We start from the raw sequence: 25,000 nt of genomic DNA, 5'->3' as shown, positions 1-25,000 counted from the left end.
GCACACACACACACACACACACACAATCACACACAATCACGCACACACGCACACACACACACACGTCACGCACGCACACAAGCACACACGCACACACACACACACACACACACGCACGCACACACACACACACACACACACACACACACGCACACACACACACACGCACACACACACACACACACACACACACACACGCACGCACACACACACACACACACACAAACACACTCACGCACACACACACAACCACACGCACACACACACACGCACACACACACGCACACACACACACACACACACACACACACACACACACACACACGCATGCACACACACACAAACACACACGCACACACACAAACACGCACGCACACAAACACACACACGCACACACACACTCACACACACACACACCAGTGCACACAGACTCTGGAGGCGAGGAGGGGTTAAGTGTCTTGCCCAAGGACACAACAACAGCATTCGTCTGTGGGAGCTGGAATCACACCCCCAACCTGTTTACGTCTACAGCGAGAATCGAACCACCAACCTTCAGATCAGTGAATAAACACTCGACCGACCGACTCCCGTCGCTCTTCAGAACTCACAGGCCCAGAGAGGAACAATCACTTTTGTATGAGAAGATTTTTTTAGGTATAAAAGGCCCCGGTTACACATGAGTATTTTTTTTAAAATAGACATTTCCCCTTGTTTGTTTCGTCTTTTACACACAAATGGTGAATTTGTCTCTGAAAACAAATCGTTTTGGGCTCGAGTGGAGATTCTGAAAAGCTACAGTTTGGTGTTTGTGTGTAAAGGAGATAAATGGAGTTTTAGGAACCAAAAGTGCGACGAGTGATTCTCTTTTGCTCTGATGATGATGATGATGAAGCATCAGAGCAGCAGTCACATTTCTTCTGCTGAAACTCTTTTCATGTTTTTCATTTGCACACAGTTGATGTTTGGCTGTATCAGATCTGTGGAGAGGCGAGTCACTCACTAATGCACCATTTTAAAACTTACAACTGTAATGAAATAAAATCTACAGGTTTAAATCTGATCCAGCTTCGCCCAGAGACTCGGTGTAGGTCAATGTAAACGAAAACTTTTTTGAAAAATGATGCTGTGAGCACCATGTTATTTTGGAAAACAGAGGGACGGAAATATTTATTTCTCGACAAACTCGACTCTGTGTGAACGAGTTTTATATTCATTCATAAAGTAATTTTCCCGCCTGTGTGACACGTCCCCATAAGTCTCCAAGTCCACGGTTCAAATGTTTCACTGCAGACTGACGTCCAAGTGGGTCAGAGGGTCAGAGGGTTAAAGGTCAGAGATCAGATAAATCACTCTGAGACGCACAAACTTTTTTCTCTTTATTTAAAATCACAGAAAAATCAAACTCGATCAGAATCAAACGTCTCATTGGTTCTTTGAAGATCGTCTCGGCCAATCACAGGCCGTACGCGCGTTCAGGGGGCGGGCCTCCAACACGGGGCCGAACGTTCCTATTGGACGTCGCGGCTCTTGAACGACACGTCCGGCGGAGGGGGCAGGATCTTGCGTGTCATTTCCTGTAGGTTTGTGGCGATTCGTGACGTCTGCAGAAGAAGAGCCTGATGATTCTCCACCAGTAGAGACACCTGAAACGGACCGCGGTTAGACCTGGTTCAGTCCTGGTTCAGTTCCGGTCTGGTCCTGGTTTCTCACCTGATTTCCCAGGGTGCCGAGCTGCTGCAGGACTTGGGTCTGGACTTGGACGAGGTGCTGGATGGACTCAAGAACATCTCTCCTCCACTGGACCTCCGAGTCCACGAGTCCAGAGACCGGACCAGGGTTTTGATCCAGACCTGGACGAGAACCTCCGATGAACTGGGTTTAACCCGGAATGTTCAAAACCAGGTCTAAACCAAGTCTATTCCAGGTCTATTCCAGGACTAAACCAGGACTAAACCAGGTCTATTTCAGGTCTAAAACCAGTTTCTGCCAGGTCTTTTTTTTTTTTTTTTTTTGGAGTTGATTCGGGATGACACAAACAGGAAACAGATGCTTTTCCACTTCCTGTTTCACTTCTCTCTCTTTTTTTTTTGTCAGACTTTGCACTTTGATTCGGATTAAAAACAAAACAAAAATAAACTCTAAATGTCACTTCAACACGACGCCAGAGACCAGACCGTGTCAGAACCAGGAATAAACCAGGACTAAGGACTTGGGATGTGTTGAAATTGTGTTTAAAGTGTCAGAAAAATTTGTTTCTCGTGTAAATTGAGTTGAAGTTTTGAACAGAATTCTCATCAGTGTGAAACTCTACTTTTTGTCATTTTCAACAAGTTTTTCTACTTTTCTTTACAAATAAACCTTTTCCACAACGTCCAGAAGTGCGGTGATGTTGGTTTTATTCACCAGATTAATTCAAAATGACAGACTCATCAAAATCTTTTTACACCCTTTTTTTTGTTTTTGTTTTAATATTTATTATGTCTTAATGTTAGGGCAACCAGAATTTCAAAATAAAACACTGGGACACTCTCAGTTTGTGTTTGGTAATAATAAAATTGTTTAACAAGTGAATAATGAAGGAAAATTTTTCTGCACTCAGCACATTTATGACAAACCTGAGTCAGTTTAGTCACATTTTCTTTGTGTTTTGGTCGTTTCTTAAGCAGCTTTTCTGTATTTTACCTAAACAAATGTCAGTTTATGTTTCTCTTTTCTATTGTCAAGGTCAATTTTGTCAGAAATAGAGATGTCACAGACTCAAAACTGGGACTATTCTGGAGAAACGGGAACATTTGGATGCTCTGATTTGAAGTTAGCGTTAGTGTTAGCATTAGCGTTAGCATTGAGACACAAATATTTGTTTCTAAACACAGACGGGCTTTTAAAATTTTTATTTTTATTTTTTTTAAACAGACGTTTCTTTCACTCCAGGATCCATTTTATTTGTCATTTTTCACCTGTTTTCAGCTCTGTTCATCTGTAAATCTGTAAATATTCATCTGTTGGGGACAGTTTCCTTCCCAAAGCTGTCACCAAACTGAACTCAACTTTACACGGAGAACTGTTTGTTTATTTATTTATTATTATTTTTATTTATTTATGTTTTGCACTTTGAAGGAGCAGCTCTGCATCTTATTATATTGTGTATAATGACAATAAAGGCTTTCTATTGTATTCTGTTCATCTGTAAATATTCATCTGTAAATATTCAACTGTAAATATTCAACTGTAAATATTAAATTGTAAATATTCATCTGTAAATATTACATTGTAAATATTAAATTGTAAATATTCACCTGTAAATATTAAATTGTAAATAAATTATAAATATTAAATTGTAAATATTAAACTGTAATATTAAATTGTAAATATTCATCTGTAAATATTAAATTGTAAACATTCAGCTGTAAATATTAAATTGTAAATATTAAATTGTAAACATTCAGCTGTAAATATTAAATTGTAAATATTAAATTGTAAATATTAAATTGTAAGCTGTTTGCCTGACGAAGGCCTAGTGCCGAAACGTTGCACGGTTTGTCCTAATAAATTTCACAGTTTGCAAGTAAGACGGTGTGCGGGATTTTTCTGTATGTTCTGGGGCTGCTCCCTCTCCTCCAATGTCTCTAGTAGTTGATGTGCGAGGCTCTCATTCTCTCAAATATTAAATTGTTAACATTCATCTGTAAATATTAAATTGTTAACATTCATCTGTAAATATAATATTGTAAATATTCATCAGTAAATATTAAAGTATACATTTTATTCTGTAAATATTAATCTGTAAATATTATTCTGTAATTATTATTCTGTACATTTTATTCTGTAAATATTCACTGATCATGACTGAAACTACAAAGACTGAACAGGAAGTCGTGTCGCTGACTGAGCTGTTCTCGCTGTTGCTGCTGTTGCCAGGCGCTCTGTGCACAGAGAATGTCCCACAGTACGGCATTAAACATGTCTCGGATTTGTTTCTCAGATGTGTTCTTCTGTGGTGTGCGGACTCGCCTCTCCACAGATCTGATCCCGTGACCCATGGAGATAAACAAATGAAATGAACAGAAGCAGGAGCAGGACCCTTGAGCAGAAAAGTGACGTAGTGCAGCTTTAGCTCAGGTCACGTCTGATCCAAAGTGTTTCAGATTCTGTTTTTGTTCTTAAATGTGTCTCAAATATTCTAAAAACACATTTCTTTCTTTTCTTCGGGCGTTTATTTGATTCTTGGCGCTTCAGAGTTTTCAGAACAAAAGAGGAAACTTCAGGCGATGCTTTAAAAATCCAAAATGTCATCATCGTTTTAAGAGAATCTGAACCAGAACCAGAACCCAAAAGCCCCACAGTCGAGAGAAGAAGGTCTAGAACTGACTAAAGACTACACCAGGACTAAACCAGGACTACACCAGGACTAAATCAGGGCCAAACAGGACTAAACTTTGTCTACACCAGGACTAAACCAGAACTAAACCAAGACTAAACCAGGTCCACACCAGGCCTAAACTAGGACCAAAGCAGGACTACACCATTATTTTTTTGTGAGTGTGTCTGTGTGTTCTTCACCTCCAGAAACCTCCTGAGAAAGTCCAGCTCCGAGGACCAGCACCAAGACCAGGATCTGCTGCATCTTCAGAGTCCTCCTTTAGACCAGGGTTAGTCCAGGTTCAGACCAGACCAAGCTCAGACCGGGCTTAGACCAGAGACCAGGCTGAGTCCAGGTCTAGAGCCGCTCTGGTCCTTGTCGGCCCAGATTTAGACTCAGTCCTGGTTTTGAGGAAGTCTTAGTTTCACTGAGATTTCACAAGAAACAGGAGGAACTCTGGAGTCTGTTCCTCAAACGCAAAACGCAATTAGACCAGATGCCCTCCCCCCTGTGTGTGTCAGGTGCCCTCCCCCGTGTGTGTCAGGTGCCCTCCCTTCAAGTGTGTCAGGTGCCCTCCCTCCAAGTGTGCCAGGTGCCCTCCCTCCAAGTGTGTGTCAGGTGCCCTCCCCCCAAGTTTGTCAGGTACCCTCCCGTGTGTCAGCTGCGCTCCCCCCGTGTGTGTCAGGTGCTCTCCCCCTAAGTGTGTTAGGTGCCCTCCCCCCATGTGTGTCAGATGCCCTCCCTCCAAGTGTGTCAGGTGCCCTCCCCCAAGTGTGTCAGGTGCCCTCCCCCAATTGTGTCAGGTGCCCTCCCCCCATGTGTGTCAGGTGCCTTTCCCCAAGTGTGTCAGGTGCCCTCCCTCCAAGTGTGTCAGGTGCCCTCGCCGCAAGTGTGTCAGGTGCCCTCCCCCCATGTGTGTCAGGTGCTCCCCGTGTGTCAGGTGCTCTCCGTGTGTCAGGTGCGCTCCCGTGTGTCAGGTGCTCTCGCGTGTGTCAGGTGCTCTCTCTGTGTGTCAGGTGCTCTCTCTGTGTGTCAGGTGCTCCCCGTGTGTCAGGTGCACTCCCCGTGTGTCAGGTGCGCTCCCGTGTGTCAGGTGCGCTCCCGTGTGTCAGGTGCTCCCTGTGTGTCAGGTGCTCTCTCTGTGTGTCAGGTGCTCTCCCATGTGTCAGGTGCTCTCTCCGTGTGTCAGGTGCACTCCTGTCACTCACACAGACTCGGTGCAGGTGAAACGTTTATTCGGTAAAAACCAAAGCGTTCGATACAAAAACAGCTCAAATCTACGATAACACAAAAACATACAGAATACTCAAACGGACCAATCAGAGGCAGCTCTCCTGCTGTACCGACGAGGTCACTTCTTGTTCCTCAGACAGATCCGACCTGCGGGAGAAGACAACCAATCAGAGAGCAGCAAACGTTTAACCGCCAATCACCCAAATTTACACCAAAGCGTCACAGCAGAAGGACCTGGCTCCACTGCAGCGTCAGAGTTTACACACGAAACCTCACGAAACCAGAGACGAGTCGACACAAACACGACTCCACCTGAAGCTGCAGCAGGACAAACACGCAGCTCTGACTCTGTGTTTGTCAATGTAAAGACGATCAAACTGGACTGAGGCGTTTAGTCACTTGTATCAGGTCCACAGTGAAACTAAGGCTGCGTTCAGACTGCAGCCTGAAGTGACCCAAATCCGATTTTTGGCCTCTATGTTCCTGTATCTGATCTTTTAATGACAGTTTGAACCACACAGATCTGATTTTTTCAAATGTGTCCCAGGACACTTGGATATGTGCTCCTGAAACCGATACATATCTGGTCTTTAACATGTGACTTCAGGTCACATTCATCCACCTACACATTATCAACAAGACACAAACGTCACTATTCTGGATGGATTCTATTTTCAGGACATGCTGCTCCATACGAGCGTCTAACAGGTACAGTGGAGCCTCCCTCAGTCACTTTCAATACATTCTAAAAACTGCACATCCAAAAGTTGACATTTTTACGCTCACGTTGGCGAAATACACAGGCAGTGGAGGCAGTGCACATGCAGGTGTCGCTCTCTGTTTTAACCGGTTGGACAGTTCACTCCAGCAACGTCATGATGTTATTCGCCACTCAAATTAACTTGTAGTGTTTCCAGACTTTTATCAGGAGAAAAACAGGAAATAAACACGTGGTGTCAAAATAAACTTCCTGTCCTTTCAAAATACGTCCTGTAAAACAACTACAGTGATGTAAACACCAAGAGCTCGAGGAACGACTTGTGACGGCACGGAAAGTTTAGAGTCACCGAGGATAAATCTAAAGATAAATCAGACCGAAACTTTACAAGAACAAGTGAAGGAAAAAACACAAAGAGCAACGAGCAAAAGTGAAACAGAGACGAGCTTCATTAACACAGCTCCACAGACACGACTCGTAACACTGCAAAACATCCACAAAACATCCACTCTGACACTTGAGTTTAGATTTAAAACAGAAGTCATACTTTAATAATCTACAAAGTTAAGAGTTTAAACATGAGAATACACAGAGTTTAGGGTCAGAGGGTCAGAGGTCAGAGGGTCAGAGATCAGAGGTCAGAGGTCTCACTTGTCCTTGTCGTCTGCGTCCAGCGCAGCGTCTCCTCTCGTTTCCACAGTGACCTCACTCAGAGCATCGATGTCATCAGAGTGGGCGGGGCCTGTCGTCTGTGGCTCCTCCCCCGACAGGTGTACAGTCACCTGACGAGCGGCAGGGTCCTGGTCCAGTCCCGGTTCAGTCCTGGTCTGGGTTGGTCCTGGTTCAGTCTGGATTTGGAACTGTTCCTTCAGTGCCGAGTATCTCTGAGAACAAACAGGAGCAGAAGAAAGACCGGGTTTAGATCAGATTTAGACCGGGTTTAGACCGGGTTTAGACCAGGTTTAGATCAGGTTTAGATCAGCTTTAGACCGGGTTTAGACCAGGTTTAGTCCAGGTTTAGATCAGGTTTAGACCGGGTTTAGATCAGGTTTAGATCAGCTTTAGACCGGGTTTAGACCGGGTTTAGACCAGGTTTAGACCGGGTTTAGACCAGGTGTAGACCAGGTTTAGACCGGGTTTAGACCAGGTTTAGATCAGGTTTAGATCAGCTTTAGACCGGGTTTAGACCAGGTTTAGACCAGGTTTAGACCGGGTTTAGACCAGGTTTAGATCAGGTTTAGACCGGGTTTAGACCAGGTTTAGACCGGGTTTCGTCCAGGTTTAGATCAGGTTTAGATCAGCTTTAAACCTGGTTTAGACCAGGTTTAGTCCAGGTTTAGATCAGGTTTAGACCAGATTTAGACCGGGTTTAGACTGGGTTTAGTCCAGGTTTAGATCAGGTTTAGATCAGGTTTAGACCAGATTTAGACCAGGTTTAGACTGGGTTTAGTCCAGGTTTAGATCAGGTTTAGATCAGGTTTAGACCAGATTTAGACCAGGTTTAGACCCAATTTAGACCAGGTCCAGGAACGGTTAAGACCGAGTTCAGACCAGGTTTGGCCCAGCTTTAGACTAGATTTAGACCAGGTTTAGATCAGTTTTAAACCAGCTTCAGACCAGATTTAGACCCGACACCAGACAGAGTCCAGGTCTAGATCTGTTCTGATCCTTGTTGGTCCAGGTTTAGACTTCCCCAAAACCAGGACTGAGATTTCACAAAAAGCAGGAGCCAGTTCCTCAAACGTAACGCCACATTTAAACCAGGTGCCCTCCCCGTGTGTCAGGTGCCCTCCAACGTCAGAGGAGCATCAGAACTGATCTTTGGAGCTGTGTGAGTGTGTTTCTCTTGTGTGTTTGTGTGTGTGTGTGTGTGTGTGTGTGTGTATCAGACCTGGAGACTTTGGGCAGGTAACATTTTTCCTAGAGACTCGACCAAAGACGAGAACGTCTGTCTGGAGTCTGGACTCTGCTCCCAACAAGCGCACATCAACTCAAAACTGTACACAAACACAACACGACAAATATACACAACAACACGACAAATATACACAACAACACGACAACACAACAAATATACACACAACAAGCGCACATCAGCTCAAAACTGTACACAAACACAACACGACAAATATACACAACACGACAAATATACACAACAACACGACAAATATATACAACAACACGACAACACAACAAATATACACACAACAAGCGCACATCAACTCAAAACTGTACACAAACACAAACAACACGACAAATATACACAACAACACGACAAATATACACAACAACACAACAACACAACAAATATACACACAACAAGCGCACATCAGCTCAAAACTGTACACAAACACAACACGACAAATATAGCAGGTCATGTGTGTACTGGGTCATGTGTGTACTGGGTCATGTGTGTACTGGGTCGTGTGTGTACTGGGTCATGTGTGTACTGGGTCATGTGTGTACTGGGTCGTGTGTGTTCTGGGTCACGTGTGTACCGGGTCGTGCGTACTGGGTCGTGTGTGTACTGGGTCATGTGTGTATTGGGTCGTGTGTGTACTGGGTCATGTACTGGGTCGTGTGTGTACTGGGTCGTGTGTGTACTAGGTCGTGTGTGTACTGGGTCGTGTGTGTACTGGGTCGTGTGTGTACTAGGTCGTGTGTGTACTGGGTCGTGTGTGTACTGGGTCGTGTGTGTACTAGGTCGTGTGTGTACTGGGTCGTGTGTGTTCTGGGTCATGTGTGTACTGGGTCGTGTGTGTACTGGGTCATGTGCGTGTACTGGGTCATGTGTGTACTGGGTCATGTGTGTACTATGTCGTGTGTGTGTTCTAGGTCGTGTGTGTACTGGGTCATGTGTGTACTGGGTCATGTGTGTACTGGGTCGTGTGTGTGTACTGGGTCATGTGTGTACTGGGTCATGTGTGTGTACTGGGTCTTGTGTGTGTTCTGGGTCATGTGTGTGTACTGGGTCATGTGTGTGTACTGGGTCATGTGTGTGTTCTGGGTCATGTGTGTGTTCTGGGTCATGTGTGTGTACTGGGTCGTGTGTGTGTACTGGGTCGTGTGTGTACTGGGTCATGTGTGTGTACTGGGTCATGTGTGTACTGGGTCATGTGTGTACTATGTCGTGTGTGTGTTCTGGGTCGTGTGTGTACTGGGTCATGTGTGTACTGGGTCATGTGTGTACTGGGTCGTGTGTGTGTACTGGGTCATGTGTGTACGTGTGTGTTACTGGGTCTGTGTGTGTGTTTCTGGGTCGTGTGTGTGTACTGGGTCGTGTGTGTGTTCTGGGTCGTGTCTGGGTGTGTGTGTACTGGTCGTGTGTGTGTGTACTGGGTCATGTGTGTGTGTGTGTTCTGGGTCGTGTGTGTGTGTGTGTACTGGGTCATGTGTGTGTGTACTGGGTCGTGTGTGTGTTCTGGGTCGTGTGTGTGTACTGGGTCTGTGTCTGTGTGTGTGTCTGGTGTGTGTGTACTGGGTCATGTGTGTGTTCTGTGTCGTGTCTGTACTGGTCATGTGTGTCTGGGTGTGTGTGTTCTGGGTCGTGTGTGTGTGTCTGGTGTGTGTGTGTCTGGGTCATGTGGTGTCTGTGTGTACTGGGTCATGTGTGTGTACTGTGTGTGTCTGGGTCATGTGTGTTCTGGGTCACTGGGTCATGTGTGTGTACTGGGTCATGTGTGTGTACTGGGTCATGTGTGTGTACTGGGTCATGTGTGTGTTCTGGGTCATGTGTGTGTACTGGGTCATGTGTGTGTGTTCTGGGTCATGTGTGTGTACTGGGTCATGTGTGTGTTCTGGGTCATGTGTGTGTACTGGGTCATGTATGTGTTCTGTGTGTACTGGGTCATGTGTGTGTACTGGGTCGTGTGTGTGGTACATTTCTTCCGGGGCGAGCTCTGGTTTTTCGAGGCGTTTTCCGTTTTTCAGGTCAGAGCAAAACTGAGACACAGAAACGTCCGAGTGCGGAAGTTCTCCTGAAACAAGAGACAGACCAGGGTTTACACATCATAAAACTGCAGTACTCCAGTACTACAGTAGTACTGGAGTACTGGAGTACTGTAGTACTGACCCATAGAGTAGATCTCCCAGAGCAGGACTCCGTAGGACCACACGTCGCTCTGAGTCGTGTAAACACAGAGGAAGATACTCTCTGGAGACATCCACTTCACCGGGAGACGCGCCTGAGGACAAGTACTGCATAAGTACTGCACTACTACAGGACAAGTACTGCATAAGTACTGCACTACTACAGGACAAGTACTGCATAAGTACTGCACTACTACAGGACAAGTACTGCATAAGTACTGCACTACTACAGGACAAGTACTGCATAAGTACTGCACTACTACAGTACAAGTACTGCATAAGTACTGCACTACTACAGTACAAGTACTGCATAAGTACTGCACTACTACAGGACAAGTACTGCATAAGTACTGCACTACTACAGGACAAGTACTGCATAAGTACTGCACTACTACAGTACAAGTACTGCATAGGTACTTCACTACTACAGTACAAGTACTGCATAAGTATTGGACAATTGTATATACTTGTGTATATTTGTATATATATTTGTGTATATTTGTGCATATTTGTATATTTTTGTGTATATTTGTGTATATTTGTGCATATTTGTATATTTTTGTGTATATTTGTGAATATTTGTGCATATTTGTATATTTTTGTGTATATTTCGTACGTTTCCTTTCTTCTCGTACTCTTTTCTTTCTTTCAGGTTTTGGCCAAAACCAAAATCACAAATCTTCAGAATTTTTCCTTCAGACACGAGAACGTTCCGAGCGCCGAGGTCCCGATGCACCACCTGAACACCACACAGTACACGTAAGTATACAAGTATATACAAGTATGTACAGTATATACAAGTAAATACAAGTATGTACAGTATATACAAGTATATACAAGTATATACAAGTATGTACAAGTATATACAAGTATATACAGTATATACAAATATATACAAGTATGCACAAGTATATACAATATATACAAGTATATACAGTATATACAAGTATGTACAAGTATATACAAGTATATGTACAAGTATATACAAATATATACAAGTATGCACAAGTATATACAAGTATATACAAATATGTACAAGTATATACAAGTATGTACAAGTATATACAAGTATATACAGTATATACAAATATATACAAGTATGCACAAGTATATACAATATATACAAGTATATACAGTATATACAAGTATATACAAGTATGCAGTTTATACAAGTATGTACAAGTATATACAAGTATGTACAAGTATATACAAGTATGTACAGTATATACAAGTATATACAAGTATGTACAAATATGTTCAAGTACATACAAGTATGTACAAGTATATACAAGTATATACAGTATATACAAGTATATACAATATGCAGTTTATACAGTATGTACAAGTATATACAACATATAAAAGTACATACAGTACATACACACAGTGTGTCTAGTACATCAGTACACAGTGTGTGAATCAGCTGCAGTAGAACGTCACATAAATATGTAGATAATATTTAAAGTGGGAGTATTTCACTTTTATTTGGTCTTTACTATAACAGAACATTTACATCAGTTTCTGTGATGTTTTGTAGATTTCTGGAGAATCGGTGACGTCAGAGTCGAACTGGGAACAAAATTCTGCTTTTTTTCCTCTGGATCGTCCCACATCACTCAAGACTGTGAAAACTGAAGACCCCGGGAGAGAGGAAGTCCAGCCCAAATGTGGTCTGAGGTGGACCAGGCATTTTAATGGTAGTGCAATAGTTATACCTGGTTTAGACCTGGTTTAGACCTGATTTAGTCCAGGCTGGGAGGGTTTTAGGATCCGGACGTGAGTTAAAGGGTTAAAGCCACACTGCGGGACATACTCACGTTTCTCTGTGACAGGAAGTCCATGGCGCTGGCCGTTTGGAAACAGAAGAAGAGCAGATCTGACACAGACAGGTCGTCTGGAGACAGCGCCCCCTGTGGGTCTGACAGGGAACAGTCACGTTTAAAGCTGCACTGTGGAACTTTATTCTATAATGTTCCACAGTATGGCATTAAACCTTTCTATCTCCATGTTGTGTGTGTTGTGCGCTGTGTTGTGTTGTTGTGCGTTGTTGTGTACCTGTGTTGTGTTGTTGTGTGTTGTGTACCTGCGTTGTGTGTTGTGTGTGTGTTGTGTACCTGTGTTGTGTGTGTTGTGTTGTTGTGTGTGTTGTGTACCTGTGTTGTGTGTTGTGTTCCTGCGTTGTGTGTGTGTGTGTGTTGTGTGTGTGTTGTTGTTGTGTTGTGTGTGTGTTGTGTGTGTGTGTGTGTTTGTGCGTGTGTGTGTTGTTGTGTTGTGTGTTGTGTGTGTTGTGTACCTGTGTTGTGTGTTGTGTGTGTTGTGTACCTGTGTTGTGTGTTGTGTGTGTTTGTGTGTGTTGTGTACCTGTGTTGTGTGTTGTGTGTGTGTGCTGTGTACCTGTGTTGTGTTGTGTGTGTTGTGTACCTGTGTTGTGTGTGTTGTGTACCTGTGTTGTGTACCTGTGTGTGCGTTGTGTGTGTGTGTGTGTTGTGTACCTGTGTTGTGTGTTGTGTGTGTTGTGTACCTGTGTTGTGTACCTGTGTTGTGCGTTGTGTTGTACGTTGTCTGTGTTGTGTGTTGTGCATTGTGTGTGTGTTGTGTACCTGTGTTGTGTGTTGTGTACCTGTGTTGTGCGTTGTGTTGTGTTGTGTGTTGTGTGTTGTGTTGTGCGTTGTGTGTTGTGTACCTGTGTTGTGCGTTGTGTTGTTGTGTGTGGGTGTGTACCTGTGTTGTGCGTTGTGTGTGTGTGTGTGTACCTGTGTTGTGCGTTGTGTGTGTGTTGTGTACCTGTGTTGTGCGTTGTGTGTTGTGTGTGTGTGTGTGTGTGTACCTGTGTTGTGCGTTGTGTTGTTGTGTGTGTGTGTGTACCTGTGTTGTGCGTTGTGTGTGTGTTGTGTACCTGTGTTGTGTGTTGTGTGTGTGTACCTGTGTTGTGCGTGTGTTGTGTGTGTGTGTTACCTGTGTTGTGTGTGTGTGTGTGTGTGTACCTGTGTTGTGCGTTGTGTTGTTGTGTGTGTGTGTGTACCTGTGTTGTGCGTTGTGTGTGTGTTGTGTACCTGTGTTGTGCGTTGTGTGTTGTGTGTGTGTGTGTGTGTACCTGTGTTGTGCGTTGTGTTGTTGTGTGTGTGTGTACCTGTGTTGTGCGTTGTGTGTGTGTTGTGTACCTGTGTTGTGCGTTGTGTGTGTGTTGTGTACCTGTGTTGTGCGTTGTGTGTTGTGTGTGTGTGTGTGTGTGTGTGTGTGTACCTGTGTTGTGCGTTGTGTTGTGCAGGAGCTCGTACTCTGGTTCTTGAGGGACACACAGCTGCTTCATGGCGACGTACTGAGGCTCAGAGCTCAGGTCCATGTACATGTCACTGAAACAACACACCAGAGAATTAACTCCACACGGATTTAACTCCACACAGATTTAACTCCACACGGATTTAACTCCACACGGATTTAACTCCACACGGATTTTACACACATCCTGAATTCCGAAAAAGTGAGCATCAAACCTCCATGTTTGTTTTCCCAGTGGGATGTGTCTATTGTCAAAGTCGATCTTTTCAAGTCTTTTGAACCATTTCACTTTTGTTTCTGGTTCTGATATTGTCATATTTTAGTTTTGGGATTCGGACGTCATAATTGTGTGGTTGTTGGATCCTAACAGCGGAAAACGACTCGAGAAATGTGTTTGTGAACTCCATAACTGCAAAAGTGAATCAGATGTGTGTGACTCAAACCTCTGTTCAAACTGTTTCTCTTCCCAACAGAATTGAAAAATAGTGAAAGGTGAAGGTGATGGGCAGGATTGATCCACAGGAAGAACCAGAAAGGAAACATTTGACTGACTAAGAAATCATCCCGAGTTTACAGAGAACATTTTGTATGTGGAGCGACAACAAAACAAAATCCCGTTTGTTAAGTGAGAGGAGCAGAAGACAAACAGACTGAGCTGCACTTTCTTGTTCTTGTGGTTTTACAGAAACATCACGTCTTGGTCTCTTTGCAGTGGAAGGTGTTTCTTGGTGAACAGCTGGAGCCTTTCACTTTGGTGTTGACTTTTTAAATTCGTAACCGAGGTTGAGCGACGTATCTGGATTTTGTTTTGTTGTCGCTCCACATACAAAATGTTCTCTGTAAACTCGGGATGATTTCTTAGTCAGACAAATGTTTCCTTTTTGGTTCTTCCTGTGGAAAACAAACATGGAGGTTTGATGCTCACTTTTTCGGAAAATCCTTCCCAGTATGAATTGTGCGATGACTGGAAGTCTGAAATTCGGGATGCATGTATTATAGGCGAGTTTCAACTGACGTCACTGTTATTAAAAGCCCGTGTTGCATGCTGGGGAATATTTTGGTCGGAGGCAAGAAGCACGATAGCGGTCAAACACAGTGCGTAACCTCGTGTATTTCTCCCCGATAATGGTAAATTCCTGCTGCATTATCAGATGCACAAATAGAAGCACAGAAGAAGGAAAATGTCTTTTTCATATTCCGAGTGAAAAGAACCACTAACGGTGAATTAAACGGCTTTCAAACATCTGCAGAGCAAATGTAGAAGATCCTAACAAACCGTGGACTCCAACAAGTTCAACAACACATCGAGACTCTTGGAGGTTTTCATCTTTTCTGCTGTGAATGGCCCAGGAGTTTCCACCAAGTCATTGTGGATATCGCCAAAGTGAATATTTGTCCAGGTAGTTGGTGATTCTGACCAGAAATTTGGTTTGGTCCAGGCTCTGTCGGGGTTGAAAAGTTTGATTTGGCGTCCATTGATGCTTATGACCAATTTCTGGTCAAATGGTCTTGGGTTCTCTGCCGTTAGAGTGGATAAATAACCGGGATCAGTACCCTTTACGTGCTTTCTCGCTCCGTCCGTCATGTTGAATTAATGTTTCTTGCTGCCGACCAAAATAATTCCCAGCATGCAACGCACGCTTTTGTCAACAATGAAACTCGCCTATACAGTGGTATTTGACAGGGCTGGGTAATATAAAAAATTCGTAATCGCTTTAATCTCTTCGTTTCGTGTGATTAATCTCATGTTTTACGCAAAACCCAATAATGAATTCAAAAGCAGTGTCTTCACTTTTACTGGAAATTCAACGAAAGAACAAATTGCTTTTGTTGTAAAATCCATGTTTATACTTCTGCTTTTGGCGAATTTCTCTCCAAAAATGAATCACTTTCAGTTCAGTTTGTCAATTCCTAAAATTTGACTTAATGATGTGAATTCAAAAGTAAAGTTCATGTGAAACGCAGCAGAAAAATAAAGTCAAATAAAGTTTAAAAATCAAATCAAACCAAATACAAAACTGTAAAGTATTTCCACTTCCGGGGTTTTAATGTTTCCTGTTTGATATAAAAATAAAAATCTCAGTCAAAAATAGTAACCAGAAAAAACTTTGCTCCTCAGGCTAAGGCACTCCCCCTTCAGAGCGCTCTCATAGCACACTCACTAATGAAACTACCGCACACGCTCCCGTTTAAGAGCTTTGTCGTTCATAAATAATTCGTTTAAATCCGTTTTCAAATGGATTAAACGTGAAGTGTAGTACAGTTTTGTGTCCACTGGAGGGCGCAACCACAACAGCAAATCTCAAACGTGTGGAAAAGTGAAACGTGACCTCGGGTGGAGCTCTAAATGATCCTTATGGGAGAATGTGTCCAGTCCCAAGATGGCGGCCGGACATACCTGTGGGAGGAGGCGGGGCCAGAGCTGCAGGTGTCTCTGTGCTTCTTCAGGTACGAGCTGAGGTCTCCATGGCAACACCACTCTGAGATCACCATGAGGCTCCCTGCGCAAAGGATGTGACAGATAATACTCCCTACAACTGTACAACTCACCCTTATGTCACAGATAATACTCCCTACAACTGCACAACAACTCACCCTTATGTAACAGATAATACTCCCTACAACTGTACAACAACTCGCCTTTATGTAACAGATAATACTCCCTACAACTGTACAACAACTCGCCTTTATGTAACAGATAATACTCCCTACAACTGTACAACAACTCATCCTTATGTGACAGATAATACTCCCTACAACTGTACAACTCACACTTATGTGACAGATAATACTCCCTACAACTGTACAACTCATTCTTATGTGACAGATAATACTCCCTACAACTATACAACTCACACTTATGTGACAGATAATACTCCCTACAACTGTACAACTCATTCTTATGTGACAGATAATACTCCCTACAACTGTACAACTCATTCTTATGTGACAGATAATACTCCCTACAACTGTACAACAACTCATCCTTATGTGACAGATAATACTCCCTACAACTGTACAACTCAACCTTATGTCACAGATAATACTCCCTACAACTGCACAACAACTCATCCTTATGTGACAGATAATACTCCCTACAACTCAACCTTATGTAACAGATAATACTCCCTACAACTGTACAACCACTCACCCTTATGTAACAGATAATACTCCCTACAACTGCACAACAACTCACCCTTATGTAACAGATAATACTCCCTACAACTGTACAACTCAACCTTATGTCACAGATAATACTCCCTACAACTGCACAACAACTCATCCTTATGTGACAGATAATACTCCCTACAACTCAACCTTATGTAACAGATAATACTCCCTACAACTGTACAACCACTCACCCTTATGTAACAGATAATACTCCCTACAACTGTACAACCACTCACCCTTATGTAACAGATAATACTCCCTACAACTGCACAACAACTCACCCTTATGTAACAGATAATACTCCCTACAACTGTACAACTCAACCTTATGTCACAGATAATACTCCCTACAACTGTACAACTCATCCTTATGTCACAGATAATACTCCCTACAACTGTACAACAACTCACCCTTTTATCACAGATAATATTCCCTACAACTGTACAACACCTCACCCTTTTGTCACAGATAATACTCCCTACAACTGTACATCTGGCACACGGGGAGGGCATCTGGCTTTACCTTTGGTGCAGGCTCCCTTCAGGTTCAGGAGGTTCAGGTGAGGACCAACGTGGATCAGGATCTTCAGGTCTGAGAGGAGAGAGTGAACAGCGCCACCTACAGGAGAAAACACAGGTTTGGACCGGGACTAAACCAGACCTGAACCAGGACTGAACCAGGACTGAACCAGACCTGAACCAGGACTGAACCAGGACTGAACCAGACCTGAACCAGGACTGAACCAGGACTGAACCAGACCTGAACCAGGACTAAACCAGGACTGAACCTGAACCAGGACTGAACCTGAACCAGGACTAAACCAGACCTGAACCAGGACTGAACCAGGACGAAACCAGGACTAACAAATGCATTCCCCATCACATTGGCCTCTACATCAACGGAGAAGAGGTAGAGAGGGTCTCCAACTTTAAGTTCCTGGGTGTGGAGATCAGTGAGAATCTAACCTGGAGCCTAAACACCATCAGCGTTATAAAGCGTGCCCAGCGGAGACTGTTTTTTCTACGAACACTCCGCCAGAACGGGCTCTCCCAGAAGCTCCTAACCAACTTTTACCGGTGCACCATCGAAAGCGTTCTAACGTACTGCTGTACATCATGGTATGGAGCCTGCACAGCTGCTGAAAAGAAGGACCTGCAGCGAGTGGTGAGAACAGCTGAAAAGGTGGTGGGCTCCTCACTCCCGAACCTGGACACCATCTACTCTTCACGTCTCCACACACGGGCCTCCAACATTTTGCAGGACCCCACACACCCCGGGAACTGCCTCTTCCACACTCTCCCCTCAGGAAGACTTCAAACTCCCCTCACACGCACAAACAGGCTGCGCAACAGCTTCTATCCACGAGCAGTGGACGTGCTCCAAGGGCACAGGCACAGATAAAAGACCTGAAGGGACTCAGTGCAATAATCTATTTGTTTTATTTAATAAATGTTTGTTTTTTGTTTTTTATTGGTATGGATGTGAGGATGTGTGTATATATTGTAAATTTTTACTGCTACAGATCTGCTCTGCTGAAGTTTTGTTGTATTTCATACAATGACAATAAATAAATCTATCTATCTATCTAAACCAGGACTGAACCAGGATTAAACCAGGACTGAACCAGGACTAAACCAGGACTAAACCAAGCTCTGTTCCACCTTGTGATGTCACGAAGTGGTAGTTTTCCTTTTCCCTTTAGTTCAGTAGAGATTCCAGGACACATGATTCTAGTGAAGGTGTGTGGAGTTTAAAAACACAGTGGAGCACTTCATGTATCACCACATGATGACATCACAAGGTGGAACAGAGTGTTTTCGGTTTGAGAGAAGAACTAAATAAGTCTAAATGTGGAGGGTTTTTGTGAATGAAACAAAGGTTGGTGGCTTTAAAGTCTATTGTTTTGTCTGGAATGTTCCACAGTGCGGCATTAAACCTTTCTATTTCCATGGAGACCAAACCACACCAAGTCATGGGTCAGATCTGTGAAGAGGCGACCCCGCTCACAGTCAGAATAAATGTTTTTCGAGGTATTTTTTGAGCTCTAAATCCACCTGTACGTGAATAAATGTAAAGTTGAGCTGTTTAAAGTCACACTGCGGAACAGTTCAGTTAAAGCGATGACGTATCCACGGAAACAAGCGGGTGATGGACGCCCCAACAGAAAAGTTCCACAGTACTTGAGGTACCTTTGGCCTTCAGGACCGTGACTTTGGAGCTGGACTCTGGACCAGACAAACCCAGAACTGAAGCCTCCAGGATCCTCCCGAAAGAACCAGAACTCAACACAGAACCTGAAGGAGAGAAACAGAGAGAAAGAGAATGATGATAGAGAGAGAGAGAGAGAGAGAGAGAGAGGGAGAGAGAGGTTAAACTCAGAGGAGAGGGAGAGGAGGACTATCAGGTCTCACCCAGTTGGACTCGGTCTCTGGGCACCTCCCACTGGGGCTCGTACGGCAGCTCAGAGTCACAGAACGACACTGAAGAGTCCAGAGCGTCTGAAGGAACTGAGTCGAGCAAACGCCAACCCAGAACCCAACGAGGCTTCTGGAACACAACACAGAACCAGAACTGAACCAGGACTGAACCAGGACTGAACCAGGACTGAACCAGGACTGGACCAGGACTGAACCAGGACTGAACCAGGACTGGACCAGGACTGAACCAGGACTGAACCAGGACTGAACCAGGACTGGACCAGGACTGAACCAGGACTGAACCCGGACTAAACCAGGACTGGGACTGGTACCTTTTTCCAGAGGATGATGAGGAGGATGAGGAAGATCACGGCCAGAACCACCAGAACCAGAACTGCAGCGAGAACCTTCACCTGAGACAAGAGAGCTGCACACAAAGAACCAGGTCTAAACCAGGGCTACACCAGGACTAAACCAGGTCTACACCAGGACTAAACCAGGTGTAAACCTGGGAGTCCATTTTGACTCCAACCACAAATTTTAAATTTAAAAATGTGCTTGTTTGTGTAAACAGAGTTATAGTTAGTTATATATAATTTGTTAAGTTAAAGTTGTTCTAAAACTGAATCCTGCTCAGTGTGAATGAAACTAAACAGGAGACGGCGCCCCCCACAGAGTGACACATAAATGTATGACCAAAAATGTAGTTTTCAGGAATGTTATGAAATTCAAATTTCATTTGTTCATCCCAAACAAAAACGTCCATGAGAACATGTATTTATAATTGTGTTGCCATGGTGATGTTATTCTAATGGGAGAGATCCCTAAATTTCCCATTCATTTGACAGCATGACTCTTCATGTCGTCACAATCAAAAGATCCATGGGGCCGATGTTGTTATTAGAACAGTGTTGCCCATGTTACTCTAAAAAAAAAAAAAATGTCTGAATTTTATTACATTTCAAAGTAACAGAACATCTTTTTTGTTTCAGTAAAAATGTGAAATTTGGCACAGAGACTCTTCAGTTCGTCCTGATCACAAACATTTTGTATTCAAAGTTATATTTTGACGGTGTTTACATGGCAATGAACCATGTCTGTTTAGTGAGACATGTTGCCCAAAGGCACCACAACAGACTCTGAGTGAGGGTCCTTCGATGCCGCTTACGGCTTTAACTCTTCTCCTTCGTGTTTTTAAAGACTCACAGGAGGAGACCAGTCTGATGTCCCAGGCTCGACGTCCCACTGAGTTTTTAGATTCACATCGAACCCCAGACACCGAGTCTAACGACCTGAGGGTCAGAACACTGTGGACCTGAGGGAAGATCACAACCGGATTAACTCAGGTCTGAACCAGGCTCATTCTGGAGGATCTTACCTGGTCTAGAGGGGGATCCCAGCCGTTTTTTGTTTTTTTTTCTTCTTACCTGAGTGAGTCCCTGTTTTTCTGTGGAGTTTTCTTTGATGGACGCATCGACAGAAACGTTTGTCCAACCGTCGTCACTGCACCTGAACACAACACTGGTTCAGTCCTGGTTCAGTCCTGGTTCAGTCCTGGTTTAGTCCTGGTTTAGTCCTGGTCTTACCTGAGTTCAGGGGGGCAGGTGAGCCAGGTGATCTTTGGGGGCGGGGCTGCCTCAGACACACACAGCACAGAGGCCACGCCCACCTCTGACAGAGCGCGGATCCGAGGGGGCGCTGTCACACAGAGGGCGGGGCTTAGACAGAGGCAAAGTCTGAATGTCTCTCACCCCCTAAGCCCGCCCACAGCCCCTAACCCCGCCCACAGCCCCTAACCCCGCCCGCATCCCCTAACCCCTCCCACAACTCCTAACCCCGCCCACAGCCCCTAAGACAAGCCCGTTTGGCCGATCCCAGTCTGAAGGTGTACCTGGACCTGAACCTGGACCTGGACCTAAACCTGAACCTGGACCTGGACCTTGACCTGAACCTAAACCTGGACCTGGACCTTGACCTGAACCTAAACCTGGACCTGAACCTGGACCTTGACCTGAACCTGAACCTAAACCTGGACCTTGACCTGAATCTAAACCTGGACCTGGACCTTGACCTGAACCTAAACCTGGACCTGAACCTAAACCTGGACCTGGACCTGGACCTTGACCTGAACCTAAACCTGGACCTGAACCTGGACCTGGACCTTGACCTGAACCTGAACCTAAACCTGGACCTTGACCTGAACCTAAACCTGGACCTGGACCTTGACCTGAACCTAAACCTGAACCATTCCAGAATCCTCCATTTAAACTTTAAACCCCAAAGCCCAGCGCCTGTGCCACATCTGAACATCTCCTCTTAAACAAAGAACTTAAGTTACTATAAAATAAAAGCTGCATTGCGGAACATTTTGAGTGTCTAGAGCAGAGGAACACAAGGGGCGGGGCTGACCTCTGACCTCCAGCCTGAACTCCACCTCTTTGATGTCATCGTCATTGGAAACAGTGGCGACGTAACTTCCTGTTTGGTTCATTTGGACTTCCTCCAACCTGAGCACACTCACAAACCTGCAACACAGTCCCGGTTCAGTCCTGGTTCAGTCCTGGTTCAGTCCTGGTTCAGTCATGGTTTAGTCCTGGGTCAGTCATGGTTTAGTCCTGGTTCAGTCCTGGTTTAGTCCTGGTTCAGTCCTGGTTTAGTCCTGGTTTAGTCCTGGTTCAGTCCTGGTTTAGTCCTGGTTCAGTCCTGGTTTAGTCCTGGTTTAATCCTGGTTCAGTCCTGGTTTAGTCCTGGTTTAGTCCTGGTTCAGTCCTGGTTTAGTCCTGGTTTAGTCCTGGTTCAGTCCTGGTTTAGTCCTGGATTAGTCCTGGTTTAGTCCTGGTTCAGTCCTGGTTTAGTCCTGGTTTAGTCCTGGATTAGTCCTGGTTTAGTCCTGGTTTAGTCCTGGATTAGTCCTGGATTAGTCCTAGTTTAGTCCTGGTTTAGTCCTGGTTTAGTCCTGGTTCAGTCCTGGTTTAGTCCTGGTTTAGTCCTGGTTTAGTCCTGGATTAGTCCTGGATTAGTCCAGGTTTAGTCCTGGTTTAGTCCTGGTTTAGTCCTGGATTAGTCCTGGTTTAGTCCTGATTTAGTCCTGGTTCAGTCCTGGTTTAATCCTGGTTTAGTCCTGGATTAGTCCTGGATTAGTCCTGGTTGAGTCCTGGTTGAGTCCTGGTTTAGTCCTGGTTTAGTCCTGGATTAGTCCTGGTTCAGTCCTGGTTTAGTCCTGGTTTAGTCCTGGTTCAGTCCTGGTTTAGTCCTGGTTAGTTCTGGTTCAGTCCTGGTTTAGTCCTGGTTTAGTCCTGGTTTAGTCCTGGATTAGTCCTAGTTTAGTCCTGGTTTACTCCTGGTTCAGTCCTGGTTTAGTCCTGGTTTAGTCCTGGTTTAGTCCTGGATTAGTCCTGGTTCAGTCCTGGTTTAGTCCTGGATTAGTCCTGGTTCAGTCCTGGTTTAGTCCTGATTTAGTCCTGGTTCAGTCCTGGTTTAATCCTGGTTTAGTCATGGATTAGTCCTGGTTGAGTCCTGGTTGAGTCCTGGTTTAGTCCTGGTTTAGTCCTGGTTCAGTCCTGGTTTAGTCCTGGTTTAGTCCTGGTTCAGTCCTGGTTTAGTCCTGGTTTACTCCTGGTTTAGTCCTGGTTCAGTCCTGGTTTAGTCCTGGTTTAGTCCTGGTTCAGTCCTGGTTTAGTCCTGGATTAGTCCTGGTTTAATCCTGGTTCAGTCCTGGTTTAGTCCTGGTTTAGTCCTGGTTCAGTCCTGGTTTAGTCCTGGTTTAGTCCTGGTTCAGTCCTGGTTTAGTCCTGGTTTAGTCCTGGTTTAGTCCTGGTTTAGTCCTGGTTGAGTCCTGGTTTAGTCCTGGATTAGTCCTGGTTAAATCCTGGATTAGTCCTAGTTTAGTCCTGGTTAAGTCCTGGTTTAGTCCTGGTTCAGTCCTGGTTTAGTCCTGGTTTAGTCCTGGATTAGTCCTGGATTAGTCCAGGTTTAGTCCTGGTTTAGTCCTGGTTGAGTCCTGGTTTAGTCCTGGATTAGTCCTGGTTCAGTCCTGGTTTAGTCCTGGTTGAGTCCTGGATTAGTCCTGGTTTAGTCCTGGTTTATTCCTGGTTCAGTCCTGGTTTAGTCCTGGTTTAGTTCTGGTTCAGTCCTGGTTTAGTCCTGGTTGAGTCCTGGTTTAGTCCTGGTTTAGTCCTGGATTAGTCCTGGTTAAGTCCTGGATTAGTCCTAGTTTAGTCCTGGTTAAATCCTGGTTTAGTCCTGGATTAGTCCTGGATTAGTCCAGGTTTAGTTCTGGTTTAGTCCTGGTTGAGTCCTGGTTTAGTCCTGGATTAGTCCTGGTTCAGTCCTGGTTTAGTCCTGGTTTAGTCCTGGTTCAGTCCTGGTTTAGTCCTGATTTAGTCCTGGTTCAGTCCTGGTTTAAGTCCTGGTTTAGTCCTGGATTAGTCCAGGTTTAGTCCTGGTTTAGTCCTGGTTGAGTCCTGGTTTAGTCCTGGATTAGTCCTGGTTCAGTCCTGGTTTAGTCCTGGTTGAGTCCTGGATTAGTCCTGGTTTAGTCCTGGTTTATTCCTGGTTCAGTCCTGGTTTAGTCCTGGTTTAGTTCTGGTTCAGTCCTGGTTCAGTCCTGGTTTAGTCCTGGTTCAGTCCTGGTTTTGTCCTGGTTTAGTCCTGGTTTAGTCCTGGATTAGTCCTGGTTTAGTCTTGGTTTAGTCCTGGTTTAGTCCTGGATTAGTCCTGGATTAGTCCAGGTTTAGTTCTGGTTTAGTCCTGGTTGAGTCCTGGTTTAGTCCTGGATTAGTCCTGGTTCAGTCCTGGTTTAGTCCTGGTTTAGTCCTGGTTCAGTCCTGGTTTAGTCCTGATTTAGTCCTGGTTCAGTCCTGGTTTAATCCTGGTTTAGTCCTGGTTTAGTCCTGGTTGAGTCCTGGTTAGTCCTGGTTAGTCCTGGTTTAGTCCTGGTTTAGTCCTGGTTCAGTCCTGGTTTAGTCCTGGATTAGTCCTGGTTTAAGTCCTGGTTCAGTCCTGGTTTAGTCCTGGTTTAGTCCTGGTTCAGTCCTGGTTTAGTCCTGGTTTAGTCCTGGATTAGTCCTGGTTTAGTCCTGGTTTAGTCCTGGTTGAGTCCTGGTTTAGTCCTGGTTTAGTCCTGGATTAGTCCTGGTTCAGTCCTGGATTAGTCCTAGTTTAGTCCTGGTTTAGTCCTGGTTCAGTCCTGGTTTAGTCCTGGTTTAGTCCTGGATTAGTCCTGGATTAGTCCAGGTTTAGTCCTGGTTTAGTCCTGGTTTAGTCCTGGTTTAGTCCTGGATTAGTCCTGGTTCAGTCCTAGTTTAGTCCTGGTTGAGTCCTGGTTTAGTCCTGGATTAGTCCTGGTTAGTCCTGGGTTTTAGTCCTGGATTAGTCCTGGTTTAGTCCTGGTTTATTTAGTCCTGGTTTAGTCCTGGTTTAGTCCTGGTTTAGTCCTGGTTTAGTTTAGTCCTGGTTTCAGTCCTGGTTTAGTCCTGGATTAGTCCCGTCCTGGTTTAGTCCTGGTTTAGTCCTGGTTTTAGTCCTGGATTAGTCCAGTCCTGGTTTAGTCCTGGTTTAGTCCTGGTTTACTGGTTTAGTCCTGGGTTTAGTCCTGGTTTAGTCCTGGTTTAGTCCTGGTTTAGTCCTGGTTTAGTCCTGGTTTAGTCCTGGATTAGTCCTGGTTTAGTCCTGGTTTAGTCCTGGATTAGTCCTGGATTAGTCCTGGTTCAGTCCTGGTTTAGTCCTGGTTGA

At 44.6% G+C, this 25,000-nt stretch overlaps 2 protein-coding genes across 8 annotated transcripts in view; both read right to left on the bottom strand.

The window, feature by feature from the left end:
- Positions 1–4,804, bottom strand: part of csf1rb (colony stimulating factor 1 receptor, b) — a 20,843-nt gene extending 16,039 nt beyond the window's left edge. For 2 of the 3 annotated variants that reach the window (XM_055149035.1, XM_055149036.1), the window contains exon 1: positions 4,561–4,804. In XM_055149035.1, coding sequence (XP_055005010.1) covers positions 4,561–4,624 — 64 coding nt within the window. In that variant the 5' untranslated portion in view covers positions 4,625–4,804. The remainder of the gene's footprint in view (positions 1–4,560) is intronic. The other variant, XM_020941064.2, reaches the window with a different exon arrangement.
- A 774-nt stretch (positions 4,805–5,578) lies between these two features.
- LOC110174958 (platelet-derived growth factor receptor beta-like) overlaps positions 5,579–25,000 on the bottom strand; it is a 37,346-nt gene continuing 17,924 nt past the window's right edge. For 4 of the 5 annotated variants that reach the window (XM_020941067.2, XM_020941069.2, XM_055149038.1 and 1 more), the window contains 17 exons: positions 21,677–21,792; positions 20,854–20,965; positions 20,695–20,776; positions 20,474–20,582; positions 19,600–19,694; positions 19,262–19,397; positions 19,040–19,144; positions 17,373–17,468; positions 16,078–16,180; positions 13,644–13,753; positions 12,218–12,318; positions 11,017–11,139; positions 10,384–10,495; positions 10,192–10,288; positions 8,203–8,308; positions 6,963–7,195; positions 5,579–5,740 (listed from right to left, as the gene is read on the bottom strand). In XM_020941067.2, coding sequence (XP_020796726.2) covers positions 5,680–5,740; positions 6,963–7,195; positions 8,203–8,308; positions 10,192–10,288; positions 10,384–10,495; positions 11,017–11,139; positions 12,218–12,318; positions 13,644–13,753; positions 16,078–16,180; positions 17,373–17,468; positions 19,040–19,144; positions 19,262–19,397; positions 19,600–19,694; positions 20,474–20,582; positions 20,695–20,776; positions 20,854–20,965; positions 21,677–21,792 — 1,897 coding nt within the window. In that variant the 3' untranslated portion in view covers positions 5,579–5,679. Of the gene's footprint in view, positions 5,741–6,962; positions 7,196–8,202; positions 8,541–10,191; positions 10,289–10,383; positions 10,496–11,016; positions 11,140–12,217; positions 12,319–13,643; positions 13,754–16,077; positions 16,181–17,372; positions 17,469–19,039; positions 19,145–19,261; positions 19,398–19,599; positions 19,695–20,473; positions 20,583–20,694; positions 20,777–20,853; positions 20,966–21,676; positions 21,793–25,000 lie in introns of those variants that run through there. The other variant, XR_008631603.1, reaches the window with a different exon arrangement.

The sequence above is a fragment of the Boleophthalmus pectinirostris genome, unplaced genomic scaffold (genome assembly GCF_026225935.1).
Source record: "Boleophthalmus pectinirostris isolate CB_2022bp ecotype Guang Dong unplaced genomic scaffold, ASM2622593v1 HiC_scaffold_12, whole genome shotgun sequence".
Classification (NCBI taxonomy): domain Eukaryota; kingdom Metazoa; phylum Chordata; class Actinopteri; order Gobiiformes; family Gobiidae; genus Boleophthalmus; species Boleophthalmus pectinirostris.
This window is presented reverse-complemented; position numbering and strand designations above follow the sequence as displayed.